Source organism: Periophthalmus magnuspinnatus, chromosome 5, assembly GCF_009829125.3.
Source record: "Periophthalmus magnuspinnatus isolate fPerMag1 chromosome 5, fPerMag1.2.pri, whole genome shotgun sequence".
Taxonomy (NCBI): Eukaryota; Metazoa; Chordata; class Actinopteri; order Gobiiformes; family Gobiidae; genus Periophthalmus; species Periophthalmus magnuspinnatus.
This window is the reverse complement of record NC_047130.1, coordinates 15,176,877-15,195,651: the sequence shown is the minus strand read 5'-3', so window position 1 is coordinate 15,195,651 and position 18,775 is coordinate 15,176,877. Positions and strand designations below refer to the sequence as shown.

The following is an 18,775-nucleotide window of genomic DNA, read 5'->3' as shown; positions in this document are numbered from 1 at the left end:
GTAGTGAGTATTGTTGTTGTTATAGTTGTAGCAGTAGTAGTAGTAGTAACAGGAGCAAAAGTACTTGTAGTAGTAGTAGTAGCTTGTGCGAGAGGTTGAGCGTTACCGACTAGATATAGTTGACCTCACCCCCACACACAGCTTGGGCTGTGGAACCCAGTTGCTCAGCCACTTCGTGTTGGAGTTCACCCCGGTGAACGAAAGGGTCGCATCCCTGTGTCATTGGGTCGGGGACAGGTCTCTCACTGTTGTGTCGGCCTGTGAGCCAAACAGCAGTGCAGAGTACCTGAAGTCACTAAGGTGGTTGGCAAGCTCCTCCATGGCAAGGCTCCGGGGATGGACCAGATCTGTCACGAGTATCTGAAAACTCTGAATGTTGTGGGGCTGTCTTGGCTGACACATCTCAACATCACGCAACGTGATGGCGGTCGGGGACAGCGTGGCGGTCAGGGACAGTACCGCTAGACTGGCAGGCCAGGATGGTGGTCCATCTGTTTAAGAATGGGAAACGGAGGATGAATACTATTGTTGTATCCTTGGGCAAGACACTTAACCGTCCACACCCCCAGTGTCTGTGTACACTAGTGTATGTGTGTGTGTGTGAATGGGTGGGTGGTTCCTTGATGTAAAGCGCTATTTGAAAATGTGACGTTTATGTGTTTGTGGGTTTAGAGGAAGCAGACACGGCAGAGGACTGGGACTTTTACCATTACATGGTTAGAATTATACTCGAGTACAAGTATAATTATAGGTTTAAAAATCTACTCAAAAAAGTATAAAAACTCAGTTACTGTAACGTAGTTATACTTAGAGACTTTCCCTTCCTAGGATTAGGATTAGACAATTTATTCTGGTTGTATTGAATATTTGCTTCTTTTGCAGTCCCAAACCTGAACTCAGAGCCAGTGCCTCCACAGCGCCCCCTGTCTACTCTCAGAGGCAGAGATGGTCTTACACTGGGCTCTCATAGACCTTTAAAGAGGACCCAGTCTGAACCCACACCGTACTCCCACTTCCCCCTGCTCCTCACACCTCTTCACCCTCCCTCCCCTCTGCTCCACCCCTCCACACTTGCCCTGCACCAAAAACACTGGACCAGGCCTGGACTGGACCGATACAAGTCCAATGCGCCACTCCGCAAAGTAAGTTCTCTGTTTACTACAAATATTATTGTTATTACAGTTCCTCCCAACACTACTACTATCACTAGCACTACCACAACTACTATGGCTTGCTCATTGGCCTCTCCAAACAAGCCTTAACACAGCTGCAGTACATCCAGAAGGCTGCTGCTCGGGTCCTGACTAGAACCAGGCAATACAAGCACAAAAGTCCTGTGCTCAGGTCTCTGCACTGGCTCCTGTGGCTCAGAGAATAGACTTTAAAGCAGCTCTGCTTGTGTATAAGACTCTCCATGGACCAGCACCAAAGTACATCTCCCACATGTTAGAGCCACATGAACCATCTCACACTCTGAGGACTTCAGGGAACCGCCTCCTGATGTAGTCCTGGTTTAGTCCTGGTTTAGTCCTGGTTTAGTCCTGGTTTAGTGTTGGTTTAGTGGTGACAAGTGGTGATAAGACATATTATGACATGCCACATTATACGATGTTATACCAAGACATACCCAGACATACCAACACATACCAAGTCATACCAAGGTATACCAAGACATACCAAGAAATACCAAGGTATACTAAGATATACCAAAACATTCCAAGGTATACCAAGACACATTAAGATATGCCAAGACATACCTAAAGATACCAAGACATACTAAGACATACCAAGATATACCAAGGCATATCAAGACATACTAAGACATACCAAAACAGACCAAAATATACCAAGACACAACAAGAAATACAAAGGTTTACCAAGGTACCAAGACATACCAAGTTATATCAAGACATACCAATACATATCAAGGTATACCAAGACATACCAAGACACACCAAGACATGCCAAGGTATATCATAATTTGGAGAGGAAAGGTGGGGACAGCAGAGGAGAATGCTGATGTACTAGTAGAGCGTAAGTGAGAAAAGAAGATATAGAGAATGTAAATGGGGAATAAATAAATACATAATAATAATAATAATAATAATAATAATAATAATAATAATAATAATAATAATAATTATTATTATTATTATTATTATTATTATTATTATTATTATTATTATTATAATAAGCATAAGTATTAGACATGACTTTGACAACCACAGGCTTAGACCACAGTAAATCAGCCCTTTGACCATTTACCTTCACTGACAGACTCCTCCCTTTGCTCAGATGCCTTCAGAAGACTTGGATGAGACCAGATCCTGGTGTAGCTCTGGTCCTGGTTCTGGTCCTGGTTTAGTCCCTGGTCCTGGTTCTGGTTCAGACCTTGGTTTTGACCCTGGCTCGAGTGTGGACTCGGTCTATGGCTCAGAGTCCAATGCCTCATCCAGAGAGAGTTTGATGGACACTCCGCCTGCCATCAGCCAGGTGAGGAGGACTTAAAGATGCACTGTGAAACTTTTCTGGTGGAAGGTATGCCACCTGCTTTAAAGGACCCGGATTACTCTTTTCTGATCTGTTCTAATGTTGTTTTCTCACCATAAACAGACCTGGAGTTGTGTTCTGTTTCATTCACACATGTTTGACACACAATAATAACAATACAAGAAGTGCTCCACTGTGTTTTTATATTCCATGCACCTTCGCTAGAATCATTTGGATCAGATTGTGTTTCTTACAGTTGCATCACACCCACAGCTGCATCAGATGCACAGCATCAGTCGTCCTGTGTAAAGTACCACTGCCTCACACTGTTGTCATGTCTGGGTGGATGCACTAGGGGGAAGTGTTGTATTGTGTATTCCGCCTCCTGCTGACCTGACAACAGAGAGCATAAAACAGGAAATCTTTAAAAACATATCTTAACAACATAAAATCTAAGAATATATATATATATATATATATATATATATATATATATATATATATATATATATATATATATATATATATATATATATATATATATATATATATATATATATATATATATATATATATATATATATATACACATACACATACACACAGTGGGGGAAAAAGTATTTAGTCAGCCACCAATTGTGCAAGTTCTCCTACTACTACTTAAAAAGATTGGAGAGGCCTGTAATTATCATAAGTACACTTCAACTATGTAAGGCAGAATGGGTATTACCACATTGTCTGATTTTTTTATGGATTTATTTGCAAATTATGGTGGAAAATAAGTATATTTGGTCAAAAAAAAAAGTTCATTTCAATACTTTGTTATAAACCCTTTGTTGGCAATGACAGAGGTCAAACATTTTCTGTAAGTCTCCACAAGGTTTTCTCACACTGTTGCTGGTAGTTTGGCCCATTCGTCCTGCAGATCTCCTCTAGAGCAGTGATGTTTTGGGGCAGACTTTCAACTCCCTCCAAAGATTTTCTATGGGGTTGAGATCTGGAGACTGGCTAGGCCACTCCAGGACCTTGTAATGGTTCTAACGAAGCCATCCCTTTGTTGCCCGGGCAATGTGTTTGGGATAATTATCATGCTGAAAGACCCAGACACTTTTCATCTTCAATGCCCTTGCTGATGGAAGGAGGTTTTCACTGAAAATCTCACGATACATGGCCCCATTCATTCTTACCTTTACACGGATACATCGTCTTGGTCCCTTTGCAGAAAAACAGCCTTAAAGCATGATGTTTCCACCCCCATGCTTCACAGTAGGTATGGTGTTCTTTGGATGCAACTCAGCATTCTTTCTCCTCCAAACACGACAAGTTGAGTTTTTACCAAAAAGTTCTATTTTGGCTTCATCTGACCATATGACATTCTCCCAATCCTCTTCTGGATCATCCAAATGCTCTGTAGCAAACTGGACATGTCCTGGCTTAAGCAGGGGGACACGTGTGGCACTGCAGGATTTGAGTCCCCGGCAGTGTAGTATGTTACTGATGGTAGCCTTTATTATTTTGATTCCAGCTCTCTGTAGGTCATTCACTAGGTCCCCCGTGTGGTTATGGGATTTTTGCTCACCGTGCTTCTGGTCATGTTGACCCCATGGGGTGAGATCTTGCGTGGAGCCCCAGATTGAGGGAGATTATCAGTGTTCTTGTATGTCTTCCATTTTCTAGTAATTGCTCCCACAGTTGATTTCTTCACACCAAGCTGCTTACCTATTGCAGATTCAGTATTTCCAGCCTGGTGTAGGTCTACAATTTTGTTTGTGTCCTTTGGTCTTGACCATAGTGGAGTTTGGAGTCTGACTGTTTGAGGTTGTGGACAGGTGTCTTTTACACTATCATTCAAACAGGTGCTATTAATACAGTTAACAAGTGGAGGACAGAGGAGCCTCTTAAAGAAGAAGTTACAGATCTGTGAGAGCCAGAAACCTTACTTGTTTGTAGGTGACCAAATACTTATTTTATCATAAAAAAATCAGACAATGTCATTTTCTGGATTTTTTTTTTTCTCATTTTGTCCCTTATAGTTGAAGTGTACCTATTATGAAAATTACAGGCCTGTCATCTTTTTAAGTAGGAGAACTTGTACAATTGGTGGCTGACTAAATACTTTTTTGCCCCATTGTATATATGTGTGTGTGTTTGTGTTTGCAGAAGCTCCAGAGGTCCCGCACTGCCCAGGACTCTCCTCGAGTCTCTATCCAGCTCTGGACTCACCTCCCCCTGTGCAGAACACGCTCACTCCCTGCCCCCACCCCTATAACTCCACATAGCACTCCACTCAGGTTTACTACAGGTACTACTACTACTGCTACTATTACTACTACTGCTACTACCGCTGATGTTTACTGCAGGTACTAATACTACTATTATAACTACTACTCTCTGTTACTGTGGAAGAGTGTCCTCCCTGTGTCCTCCCTCTCACCAGGAGGTTGTGGGTTAAACTCTCTGTGGCACAGTGGTTATTGTGGAGGTTGTGGGTTAGATTGCCTCTATGTTTTGTAGGTTTGGCGTACGATTCTCGGATGCAGAGACATGAGTGCAGGTGTGGGGACTTGAGTCGTCATCCTGAACATCCGGGTCGCACCGAGAGCATCTGGACCCGGCTGAACCAGAGCGGCCTCCGGAGGCAATGTGAGGTACTGCAACTCTTTCACTTTGGCACAGATTTATCACACACGACCAGGCAAAGGTTTGGATACACCTCCTCATAGTGTCGCCACGATACAAAAATCGAATTGGATTTTGATACTAACAAATAACTTCAATACTCGATACCAATACTACAATGATTAAAAATCCTCTTTCTTTAGACCCTGCACTGTGTCACATTAAATGTTGTACTTGTGTTCTATTCCTACGTGTCTTATATCTGTGTAATCCCTCAGTGTCCAGTAGGTTCATAGTGGTCCATGGTCTTGTTTGGTCCTGGTTTAGACCTGGTTTAGTCCTAGTTTAGTCACGGTTTAGTCCCGGTTCAATCGTGGTTTAGTCCTAGTTCAGTCCTGATTTAGTCCTGCTTGCATACGCTGTTCATATAAATGGACATAGCTAACCGACTAGCCGCTGTGTTCAAAATAGGAAGTGATCATGGACGCACTTCCAGCTCCATTGCCTCTGGTTCCAGTTCACTTTCTGTGTAAAAACTGTGTCCCCTCTCTCTGTAACTGTTGCTGTCAGACTCGTCATTTTGGTCTTAAATGTTTGTATTAACCAGCTTTACATGATCCTGGGGTTTTTATTTCACTACTGTGTCTGTAAATCAAGATATGAAAATCAATAATAGACAAATAGGCGCCTTCTTTTCCTGAGGTCGCTCCCGCTAGAGTTACCAACAGGTTTGACTGACAGCGTTGCTAAGCACCTATTTGAATTTTCATGCAACTTGTCAGTCACATCTAGTTTACTCAAACATTGATTCAAAATGCTAATAATATTTTTACTATATAATGTCACAACACGAAGCAAGAAATTTAAACCTGGTTCATGTCTCAAAACATCTAAACTGACACACAGGGAGGGCATCTGACACACAGGAGGGCATCTGACACACAGGAGGGCATCTGACACATTTGACTTTCCAATTTAAACTTTAGAATATTCAGACGTGTTGGGCAGTACTCAGGTACATTTACTTGAGTAACTTTTCAAAGAAACTGTACTTTTCAGAGTATGTTTCTAGCAGCATACTTTTACTCCTACTTGAGTAATATTGGAGTAACAGTACTCATGTAATATATTGTGTAGTGTAAGAGTTATTTTGAATTCAAATCCTCAGAGTCTCGTCCCCAAAGCAGTGATCAGAGCGAAGGGCGCCGGCTGTTTTCAAATATCTCAAATCTAAAACGTTTGGAGTTATTTTGAGTTTATGTTTGTCTTAAAACGTTCCATATGTTTCAAAGTTCTGATGCTTCAGAGAGAATCTGCATGTGACTGGGACAGATACTTTCACACAAGGCCCAACACAACCACACATCAACTCATCAAACTCATCAAACTCTTCAAATTCTTCAAACTCTTCAACGCTTCAAACTCTTCAAATGCGTCAAACTCTTCAAACTCGTCAAACTCATCCATTCATTTTCTTTTGCTTATCCGGGGCTGGGTCGCAGGGACAACAGTCCAAGCAGGAACTCCCAGACTTCCCTCACCCCAGGCACATTCTCGGCTCCTCCAGTGGGACCCCAAGGCGTAAAGAGAGATGCAGTCCCTCCAGCATGACCTGCGTCTTTCCCGGGGCCTCCCTGTAGTGGGACATGCTCAGAACACCTCCGGAACACCCAAGCCAACTCAGCTGCTCCTTTCGACATGGAGGGGCAGCGGCTCTACTCCGAGCTCCTCCCATGTGACCAAGCTCCTCACCCTGTCTCTAAGTTTGCGCCCAGCCACCCTGTGGAGGAAATCCATTTCAGTCTTTTCGGTCATTACCCAAAGCTCATGACCATAGATGAGGGCAGGAACCTTTCGGCTCAGCTCCCTCTTTACCACAACAACAACCAACTGTCAATCTCACGCTCCATCCTTCCGTCACTCATGAACAAGACCACAAGATACTTGAACTCCTCCACTTGAGGCAAGAACTCCCCACTCACCCAAAGAGGGAAAGCCACCTTTTTCTGGCCAAGAACATGGCCTTGGTTGTGGAAGAGCTGATTCTCATCTCAGCCACTTCACACTCAGCTTCAAACCGCCCCAGTGCCTGTTGCTGTCCTGGCTCAATGAAGCATCAGGACAACATCATCTGCAAACAGCAGAGATGAGATCCTGTGGTCCCCGAACTGGACCACCCCTGGTCCCTAGGCTGCGCCTAAAAATTCTGTTCATAAAAACAATCAACAGAACCGGTGACAAAGGACAGCCCTGACGGAGTCCAACATGCACTAGGAACAGGCCTGACTTACTGCCGGCAATGCAAACACAGCTCCTGCTTTCACCAACACTGTAAACAGTGTTGGTGAAACACTGCTTCTCCCTCCTATTGCATCAGATGGTTTGCCAGAATCTCTTTGAGGCCGTTCGATAGTACTCCATGGCCACTCCCAACCACGAGTTTTTGCCTCTACGACTGCATGAGCCGTGGCACGCTTGGCCTGCCGGTACTCGTCAGCTACGTCAGGAGTCCCACAAGCCAACAGGGCCTGATAGAACTCCTCCTTCAGCCTCCGGCATCCCTTACTTCCGGTGTCCACCACCGGGTTTGGAGGTTGCCACTGCACAACCCCCGTAGACCTTACAACCACAGCTACGAGCATCAACAATAGAGGCGGAGAACATGGCCTACTCAGAATCCATGTCCCCAGCCTCACCCAGGATCTGAGAGAAGGCGGAGGTGTGAGTTGAAGACCTTGACAGAGAACTTTGCCGGACGTTCCCAACAGACCCTCACGATATGCTTTGATCTGCCAGGTCTGCCTGACTTCCTCCTCTGCCAGCAGATCCAACGTACCAGCTGGTGAGGGCCATGGGTGTCCTGGTGCCACATGCACTGATGAACACACTTGTGCTTGAACATGGTGTTCATTATGGACAAACTGTGAATAGCATAGAGGTCCAATAACAGAACACCACTCGGGTTCAGATTAGGGAGACCGTTCTTCCCGATCCACCCCTCCAGGTGTCACTGTCATTATCCACATGAGCACTGAAGTGCCACAGGAAAACAACAGAGTTCCCAGTCAGTGCTCTCATGGACTCCAAGAAGGCCGGGTACTCTGCATTGCTGTTTAGCCCGTAGGCCGACTCGACAGTGAGAGACCTGTCCCCGACCCAAAGGAGCAGGGACACAACCAAAAGGAGCAGATAGTAGAGAGCGGTGTCGTAACAGTTACAAAGCATGGACAAGCAAATAACTGCCAGCACCACACAATTCAATTCATTTTTGTAAAGCCCAAAATCACAACAGTTGCCTCTTAGGACTGAACATGAGAATTAATTTAACCAACAGAAAAACTGAAAGTTAGAGAATGAACAATCAACGTTAGCAGGTCATGTGTTTTTTTATGGTCACCTCACGGTTACCTCTGCTCAAGAAGAGCCACATCGCAGTTCCAGTGGTATTGGCTCTTGGTATCGGCAGCACATTGACAAGTACGAGAACTGATAGCGGATACTTGTTTGAGTTTGGTGTTTGGCAGTGAACAGAGAGGCTGCTAGCACAGATCTGCTGACACTCCTCTGTACTCAGGTACATTTAGGTGAGTTGCTTTTTAAAGAAAGTGTACTTTTCTACCAGCTTTTACTGCTACTTGGGTAACATTTTTATTGAAATAACAGTACTCTTACTTGAGTAATATATAGTACAGTGAAACGTACTCTTACTCGAGTAATATACACTGTTTCTGTTTGCAGCTGGTGTCCAGCAGAAAGGCCAGTCTCACGGAGCTGCACTCAGTTCATTCAGAAAACTATGTGCTGCTGTACGGCCCTGACCCTCTTGACCCGGACGAGGTGGACACACGCAAACTGACCGGTAACACACTCTACACAGGGGAAAAGGGTGTATCTATAGGAGCAAAATGGGCGGGTCTACAGGGGGCAAAAGGACGGGTCAACGGGGCAAAAGGGCAGGTCTACAGGGGCAAAAGGGGCAGGTCTACAGGGGCAAAAGGTACAGAGAATTAAAAATATAAAAGTAAACATTGCACAGCTGTGACCCTGTGACAGACACATGCAGAGTCACCAGTAACACAATGAAAGAGAGTAAACACAGCAGAGTACAAACATGAGAATAAAAACATCCGTCTTAAAACAACAGAGTAAAAACATCAGAGTGAAACATCAGAATAAAAACTTCAGTGTAAAAACAGTAAAACGTCAGAGTAAAAGTATCAGAGAAAAACATCAGAGTGAAACATCAGAATAAAAATATCAGTGTAAAAACATCAGAGCAAAACATCAGAGTAAAAACATCAGAGTAAAACATCAGTCTTAAAACAACAGAGTAAAAACATCAGAGTGAAACATCAGAATAAAAACATCAGTGTAAAAACAGTAAAACATCAGAGTAAAAATATAAAAGAAAAACATCAGAGTAAAACATCTGAGTAAAATATCAGTGTAAAAACAACAGAGCAAAACATCAGAGTGAAAACATCTGAGTAAAACATCCGTGTAAAACCATCAGTGTAAAACCATCAGAGTAAAACCATCAGAGTAAAACATCAGTGTTAAACATTAGAGTAAAACATCAGTGTAAAAATATCCGTGTAAAAACATCTGTGTAAAAACATCAGGGTAAAACATCAGTGTTAAACATCTGAATAAAAACCTCAGAATAAAAAGATCAGAGTAAAAACATCAGAGTAAAAACAGAGTAAAACATCAGTGTAAAAACATCAGAATAAAAAGATCAGAGTAAAAACATCAGAGTAAAAACATCTGTGTAAAAACATCAGAGTAAAAACAGAGTAAAGAAATTAGAATCAAAACACTGGATTAAAATGTATTTTAACTGTATTTAATAAATGTATTTTATCTGTTCTAGTTCCATGATCTTTGTGTATTTTTATATTGTTTGTTGTTTGCTTGTGTTGTTTTCATTTCCTTGTTTACTTTATATGTGCCTGTTGAAAAGTATTTTTGTCTTTACGTGTTGTATCTAGGGAGGGACGATATCGACAAAAATGTGTCTCTCTTGTTTGGGAGATGACATGAGACATTTCAAATCATTTTAAAGATTATAGTTTCATTTATAGATGTTTAGTTCATGTGCAAACTATAGTTCATATTTAATCTATAGTTCAGATTCAAACTGTAGTTCATGTTCAAACTGAGGAGAACATTGACTGTGATATGAGGAAATAATGTGAAGAGAATCAAAACTTTCAACTGAAACATAAGATAAAAAAAACAACCTTTAAATTAAAGCATTATAAAACATGAGGTTAAAGAGTAACAGGACGTGTGATTTTTCTGCAGCGATCCAGCCCCAAAGACCCCAAAGACCCCAACGGCAGCTGCCTTGTGGAGGGACCGGAGTGAGTCAAGTCCTGGTTTAGTCCTGGTTTAGACCTGGTTCAGTCCTGATTTAGTCCTGGTTTAGTCCTGGTTTAGTCCTGTTTTTATTTTTATTTTTATTATTTAATTTTAATTTTAATTTTAATTTTAATTTTAATTTTAATTTTAATTTTAATTTTAATTTTAATTTTAATTTTAATTTTAATTTTGGATTATTTGGATCTTTGTAAAAATAAAGCTAAAAATAAAAACAATAAACGACTCCAGATTGAAACATAAATCTGTTTAGACATAAAAATCCAAGACAAAAGACAGAAAAAGGACTGAAGTCAGGCCAAGAGAACAAAGACAACGAAAGAGAGGAAAAAGAGAGGGAATATGTGGAGGAAGAGAGAGGGAGGAACGCTCTGAACGAAAGAGAGGAGAAAGAGAGGAAAGAGGGAGGGAACATCTGGAGAGAGGGAGGGAGGAACGCTCTGAATGAAAGAGAGGAGAGAGGGAGGAGAGAGAGAACATATGGAGAGAAGGAGGGAGAGGAGAGGAGAGGAGAGAGGGAGGGAACATGTGGAGGGAGGGAGAGGAGAGAGAGGAACACTTTGAACGAAAGAGAGGAGAGAGAGAGGGAACATATAGAGGGAGGGGGGTGAGGAGAGAAAGAGAGCATGTGGAGAGAGGGAGAGGAGAGAAAGAACATGTGGAGGAAGAGAGGAGAGAGAGCATGTGGAGTAAGAGAGGAGAGAGAGAACATGTGGAGAGGGAGGAGAGAGAGAACATGTGGAGAGAGGGCGGAACGCTCTGAACGAAACAGGAGAGAGAGAAAAACATGTGGAGGGAGAGAGGAGAGAGAGAAGGAGAGAGGAAGGGAGAGGAGAGAAATAGAGCCAGAATAAGGAGGAGAGTGAGAGGGAGGAGGAGAACAAAAGAGGGAAGAAAATGGAGAGAGGGGGTAGAGAAGAGAGAGAGAGGCAGGAGAAAGTGAGGAGAGAGAGACAGATCTGAGGTCAGTGAATAAGTGAATCTGTTCTTCCTGTGACATGTGACATTCTGAGGACTTTCCCTGTTCAAATGTAATATCATGTTTTGTTTATCGCTACGGAGACGGTCCTCATGCTCATGACTCTGACCTCTGGACTGACCTGAAGTGACCCAGACCCTGCTCTTTTCAGGTGGACGTGGACACAGTGTGGAGCGAGCCGCACACGTCCACTGCTGCTCGAGTGGCAGCCGGCTGCGTTACCGACCTCGCCCTGAAGGTGGCGCTGGGAGAGCTGAAGGTGAGGCCCAGTGTCATGTGTAGTCTCAGATAAACCAGAATAAACCAGGTTCTTATTGTTTCCATGGTAATGTTTCAGAACGGCTTCGCTGTGGTCAGACCTCCTGGACACCATGCCACTCACTCCTCTCCTCTGTGAGCACACAACACTTTTAAAGCACCACTACGGAACATCTCTGTAACTTATCTCATGGAAATGATGTTACTTCATTTGTAATGTTCCGCAGTATAGCATTAAATTAATCTATCCAGCATATATTCAACCACAGGTGATGAGCAAGGACACCTCTCCACAGATCTGACCTGAACTTAGCAGAAAAATGGTGACAATAGCAACAGTGGCTTAGCAGTCATGCCTTACAGCAAGAAGGTTGTGAGTTCAACTCCCGGGCTTGTCTGTGTGGAGTTTGCATGTTCTCCTTGTGCCTGTGAGGAGTTTCAATTCATCTAGTCCTGGTCAGTCCTGGGTTAGTCCCGGGTTGGTTCCTCTGTCCCTGTCTGGAGTTTGCATGTTCTCCTTGTGTCTCTCCTTCAACCCAAAACACACACAACAGGTCAGATGCTTCAGTTCAGGTCCTGACCAAGACTTGCTCAAGATCTGATGTGTGTCCCACTGCTCCTGACACAATTAACACAGAGACACTGAAGGACGGGTCAAATGCAGATTTAACCCAGAGACAATAAAGCATTTCCCTCATGAGGCATTAAGAAATTGTACTAAAACCCTGATAAGCCCTAAAAACATCTTTTTATGTTCACATTAAGAACACTGTTTTCAGGGCAGGTTTAGAGTAGTAAAAAAGGCTGTAATGAAATAAATCCTTGTTAGATATATTTAATGCCATGCTGTGAAACATTCAAGGCAAAGCATTAACATCTCCATGGAGTTCTGCTGATCGGTAAAGTTCCCTACTGCACCTTTAAGTGTTATTCTGAGCCATGCTTCAGTCTGTCAGTGTTAAAAGCCAATGTCACATAACTCTTGTTTATTGTTTGTTCCGTGCAGATCGTTGCTGCTAGTGCGTTCTCTCCGTGTCCTCATGTTAGCGAGGTTAGCAGGGTTAGCGACAGTGCTAGCTCAGCGTCCTGTCCATGTGATTTATACGTCTGATGTAAAGTCATTAGGAGCTGTCAGGCGTAACTCTGCTGTGGGTTCAATCCTGCTGACAGATCATTCCACTGTTACCGAAATGTGAATCATTAAATGAAATGGCAATATACATGGATACACACACTCACACACAACACACACATATATACACATACACATATACACACATATATACACACACACACACAGATAGATAGATAGATAGATAGATAGATAGATAGATAGATAGTGTGTGTACGTTTTATTGATGATTTTACTGAGATACTTTCAGTCGTATGCACAGACTTTGATGGTTTAGTCATTACAGGTGATTTTAATGTACATGTGGATAATGTGTTTGACAGAAATGCTAAAGAGCTCAGTTCTGTCCTTGAAACCTTTGGTCTGACTCAGCATGTCAGCGAGCCCACCCACAACAGAGGACACACTCTGGACCTGCTCATTACAAAAGGAGTAAATATTTCAAATATCAATGTGGTGGATGTTGCTCTGTCTGATCATTTCTGTGTCTTTTTTGACATGTCTGTTATTCCATCCACATCTAAGTGCAATGAGTTTGCAGTATTCTTTAATGACAATTTTCAGGGCTTTAAAAATGCCATCAATTCCACAATGCAACTAACACCCCTGCAGCCACCTAGACACTTAGAGCTGACTCACTTTGCACCTGTAACTGACAAAACTGTCCAAGAGATCGTCACTATTCTGAGTTCATCTACAACTACAACTTTGAAAACTGCGGTTATCAAGCCTCTCCTAAAGAAGAGCAGTCTAGATGCCACAATATTGAACAATTACCAACCAATCTCAAATCTGCTGTTTTTATGCAAAGTCCTCGAAAAGGTTGTTTACCAACAGCTTATTAGTTTCCTCCAAATTAACAACTCCTGTGATGTTTTCCAGTCAGGTTTTAGACCCCACCACAGCACTGAGACTGCTCTTATCAAGGTGACAAGTGACATCCACCTGAACACTGATGCAGGCAAAGTCTCAGTTTTGATCCTGTTAGATCTGAGTGCTGCTTTTGACACTGTGGATCATGGGATCCTCTTACAGAGACTAGAGGACTGTGAGGGCATCTCTGGTACAGCACTAAACTGGTTCTACATGCTGCCATTAGGCCAGTTAATACACAGCAATAATGTGTCCTACCAAAACTATGCAGATGACACTCAGATCTATGTCTCACTGCAGCAGGTGAATATGAACCAGTGGATTCATTCTGCCACTGCCTCCAACAGGTCAGTGTGTGGATGCAAAACAACTTTCTTCAGCTAAACTCAGACAAGACTGAAGTAATCACCTTTGGCCCACAGAAACATAGAGAAAGTGTCAACAGTCACCTCCAGTCTCTCTAAAACCTTCAAATCAGGCTAGAAATCTAGGGGTAGTAATGGACTCAGACTTGAACTTTAACAGCCACATCAAATCAATAACATCTGCAGCTTTTTACCACCTAAAAAACATTGCAAAAATCAAAGGTATATACTGTCAAAGCCAGACTTGGAGAGACTTATCCATGCATTTGTCTGCAGTAGGTTAGACTCACTGGCCTCTCCAAAAGAGCCTTAAGACAGCTGCAGTACATCCAGAACGCTGCTGCTCGGGTCCTAACTAGAACCAGGAAGTGCGCACACATAAGTCCTGTGCTCAGGTCTCTGCACTGGCTCCTGTGGCTCAGAGAATAGACTTTAAAGCAGTTTTGCTTTTGTACAGGTCTCTCCATGGCCTAGGTCCCCGACATGTTAGTGCCATATGAACCATCTCACACTTTGAGGACTTTAGGGACCGGCCTCCTGCCAGTGCCCAGAGTGAGGACTAAACATGGGGAATCAGCAATTAAGTTTTACACAGCTAAAACCTGGAACAATCTTCTGAAAGATGTGAGACAGGCCTCTACTTTGACAATGTTTATATCCAGGCTCAAAACTGTTCTGTTTATCTGTGCATATGACTGAAAGGTTTTTATTCTGCACTCTTCTGTTTTAATGGTAATTTTATGATATTATTTGTGATTATTTATCTTTTGATTTGTGTGATTTTAATGTCCTTCTTATTCTTTAAAGCACTTTGAATTACCTTGTGTAGGAATTGTGCTATACAAATAAATTTGCTTTGCCTTGCCTATATACATATCCACTGTCACCAAAATGTGAATCATTAGAAGCACATGGCAATACACACATATATACAGACATACACACACACACACACACACACACACACACACACCCACACCCACACACACACACACACTCACATGTATACTATACAAATATGTGTGCGCGTAATGAGTTATCTTTAATCTCTTATTTTCAAGATGCCACCGGTACATGGCCACTGTGATGTACATGCCCACTATGACACGCCCACTGTGACGTACACACTTCCTTCTCCAGTTTTATGATCTTAATCGGTGATACTCGTAGGATTTGACAGCGTCACGTAGTCATTTCGGTACAAATGAAAAAAAATGTGCTGCTCTAGAGTGATGCGCAGCTATCTATAGGGGGCGCCAACAGCATACAGCGCTTTGTTGTGATGACGTTTACGGCGATGTCAGCTCCCATTGGACACCGCAGTTTTCTAACGTGGAAGTCAGCGGACGTGTTTCTTTTATCAAGTGGTTTTAGATGAATATTGTGTAAAGATGTGTAAATTATAACAAAATGATCCACAGTGTCAGAGATAAGAACTATAGAGACAGAAGCTCAATAGGACTGTTTAAAGGTGAAAAGAGATTGTACTTATACTTGTAATTTTCAGAGGGGTTTTCAGACCCAAGACTTTTACTCCTACTTCAGTAATATATTGTACAGTGTAAAAGTACTATTTGTTGAGTAGTATTTTGCTGTATACTCAACATTTCAACAAAAATAGTGCTTTTGTTGAGTATGCAGCATTCACTCATGAATACTGCTTTCACTCAGTACTGTTTCTTTTCCAGAGGCTTCTGTTATTTTAACTCCGTGGCCATCGCCACCAAACAACTTCAACAGAGACTCAACCTCAATAAGATCCTCATTCTGGACTGGGTAAGGGTACTTCTATTACCACAACTACTACTGCCACCAACGCTGCTACCACTGCTACTACTAATACTACTGTTACTACTACTACAACTACTAACTAAGACTAATACTAAGACTACTTCTACAACTAGAGAAGGGGTACTAGTAGTACCCCTGCCTTCTGCTCTGGTGCTCCATGTAGACCCTCCTGCTCTGTTGCTCCATGTGCCCCCTCCTGCTCTGGTGCTCCGTGTGCTCCATGTGCTCCCTCCTGCTCCAGTGCTCCATGTGCCCCTCTCCTGCTCTGGTGGTCCGCGTCTTCCCTGCTGCTCTGGTGCTCCGTGTGCTCCATGTGCTCCATCGTGCTCTGGTGCTCCATGTGCTCCATGTGCTCCCTCGTGCTCTGGTGGTCCGTGTGCTCCCTCCTGCTCTGGTGCTCCGTGTGCTCCCTCCTGCTCTGTTGCTCTGTGTGCTCCCTCCTGCTCTGGTCGCCTGCTCTGATGCTCTGTGTGCCCCTCTCCTGCTCTGGTGGTCCGCGTCTTCCCTGCTGCTCTGGTGCTCCGTGTGCTCCATGTGCTCCATGTGCTCCGTGTGCTCCATGTGCTCCATCGTGCTCTGGTGCTCCATGTGCTCCATGTGCTCCCTCCTGCTCTGGTGCTCCGTGTGCTCCGTGTGCTCCATGTGCTCCGTGTGCTCCATGTGCTCCCTCGTGCTCTGGTGCTCCATGTGCTCCCTCCTGCTCTGGTGCTCCATGTGCTCCCTCCTGCTCTGGTGCTTTGTGTGCTCCCTCCTGCTCTGGTCGCCTGCTCTGATGCTCCGTGTGCCCCTCTCCTGCTCTGGTGGTCCGCGTCTTCCCTGCTGCTCTGGTGCTCCGTGTGCTCCATGTGCTCCCTCCTGCTCTGGTGCTCCGTGTGCTCCGTGTGCTCCATGTGCTCCGTGTGCTCTGGTGCTCCATGTGCTCCCTCCTGCTCTGGTGCTCCACGTGCCCCCTCCTGCTCTGGTGCTCCGTGTGCTCCCTCCTGCTCTGGTGCTCCGTGTGCTCCCTCCTGCTCTGGTGCTCCGTGTGCTCCCTCCTGCTCTGGTGCTCTGTGTGCTCCCTCCTGCTCTGTTGCTCCGTGTGCTCCCTCCTGCTCTGGTGCTTTGTGTGCTCCCTCCTGCTCTGGTGCTCCATGTGCTCCCTCCTGCTCTGGTGCTTTGTGTGCTCCCTCCTGCTCTGGTGCTCCGTGTGCTCCCTCCTGCTCTGGTGCTCCATATTCCCCCTCCTGCTCTGTTGCTCTGTGTGCTCCCTCCTGCTCTGGTCGCCTGCTCTGATGCTCCATGTGCCCCTCTCCTGCTCTGGTGGTCCGCGTCTTCCCTGCTGCTCTGGTGCTCCGTGTGCTCCATGTGCTCCATCGTGCTCTGGTGCTCCATGTGCTCCATGTGCTCCCTCCTGCTCTGGTGCTCCGTGTGCTCCGTGTGCTCCATGTGCTCCGTGTGCTCCATGTGCTCCCTCGTGCTCTGGTGCTCCATGTGCTCCCTCCTGCTCTGGTGCTCCATGTGCTCCCTCCTGCTCTGGTGCTTTGTGTGCTCCCTCCTGCTCTGGTCGCCTGCTCTGATGCTCCGTGTGCCCCTCTCCTGCTCTGGTGGTCCGCGTCTTCCCTGCTGCTCTGGTGCTCCGTGTGCCCCATGTGCTCCCTCCTGCTCTGGTGCTCCGTGTGCTCCGTGTGCTCCGTGTGCTCCGTGTGCTCCGTGTGCTCTGGTGCTCCATGTGCTCCCTCCTGCTCTCGTGCTCCACGTGCCCCCTCCTGCTCTGGTGCTCCGTGTGCTCCCTCCTGCTCTGGTGCTTTGTGTGCTCCCTCCTGCTCTGGTGCTCCGTGTGCTCCCTCCTGCTCTGGTGCTCCATATTCCCCCTCCTATTCTGGTGCTCTGTGTGCTCCCTCCTTTCTCTGGTGCTGCGTGTCCCCCCTTCTGCTCTGGTGTTCCGTGTACCCCGTCCTGCTCTGGTGCTCTATGTGCCCCCTCGTACTCTGGTGGTCCGTGTACCCCCTCTTGCTCTGGCGCTCTACTCTGGCGCTCTACTCTGGCGCTCCGCTCTGGTGCTCCGTGTGCCTCCTGCTCTTTTAAAGATGTCTGAATATAATTATGCAGATGTAGAACTGCATCTGGGAGCAGTTAGTTGGATCACGCTCTTGTTTACGACCAAACACTGGGTCCTGAACGCATCACAACAGAATCTGTCCACGTGTGCAAACATCAGCTCTGGAATATGAACACTGTACCATGGCTAACTCTGCTAGCAGCTAATGGCTAACTCTGCTAACTGCTAGCGTGTTTATTCAACTGTTTTTTCAGTTAGTAGAGGGTTTGAAACATATTGTTGTTTTTTGCCTGGAATGTTCCACAGTTTGGTGTAAAACTTTGCTGTCTCCATGGAGACAAGTGGGTGACTAACCAGACCAAGTATTTCCTGCAGTATAAAAACCTGTAATTGAATAAGTGAAAGATAGTTAATGCCACACTGTGTGACATCCCTTAGCAATAACATTTTAATAAGATAAGCAGGTGCCGGACCCTCCACCAGAAAAGTATCACAGTATAGTTTTAAATATGGAGCTGGTGGGCAGGCCTGTAATCCCTGTTTTTACTGTTTAGGACATTCACCATGGCAACGGGACCCAGGACGCCTTTTACAGTGACCCCCGTGTCCTATACATGTCTCTGCACCGCTACGACCATGGAGCCTTCTTCCCAGGCAGCGGACACCCCAATGAGGTACTACTACTACTATAAATACTACTGCTATTACTATAAATACTACTACTGTTACTACTATTACTACAGATACTACTACTACAAATACTACTGCTACTATGCATACAGCTGTATTGCATCTGGGCAGGACTGATATAAGTTTATACTGAGGAAAACTCCAACCGCCTCCTGTGA

At 44.7% G+C, this 18,775-nt stretch overlaps 1 protein-coding gene across 1 annotated transcript in view; it reads left to right on the top strand.

The window, feature by feature from the left end:
- LOC117371519 (histone deacetylase 7-like) overlaps positions 1–18,775 on the top strand; it is a 48,543-nt gene that overhangs the window by 8,246 nt on the left and 21,522 nt on the right. The window contains exons 8-17 of the mRNA XM_055221849.1: positions 883–1,142; positions 2,386–2,493; positions 4,651–4,792; positions 5,005–5,138; positions 8,848–8,968; positions 10,417–10,475; positions 11,622–11,729; positions 11,808–11,863; positions 15,787–15,874; positions 18,482–18,601. Of these exons, the coding sequence (XP_055077824.1) occupies positions 883–1,142; positions 2,386–2,493; positions 4,651–4,792; positions 5,005–5,138; positions 8,848–8,968; positions 10,417–10,475; positions 11,622–11,729; positions 11,808–11,863; positions 15,787–15,874; positions 18,482–18,601 (1,196 nt within the window). The remainder of the gene's footprint in view (positions 1–882; positions 1,143–2,385; positions 2,494–4,650; positions 4,793–5,004; positions 5,139–8,847; positions 8,969–10,416; positions 10,476–11,621; positions 11,730–11,807; positions 11,864–15,786; positions 15,875–18,481; positions 18,602–18,775) is intronic.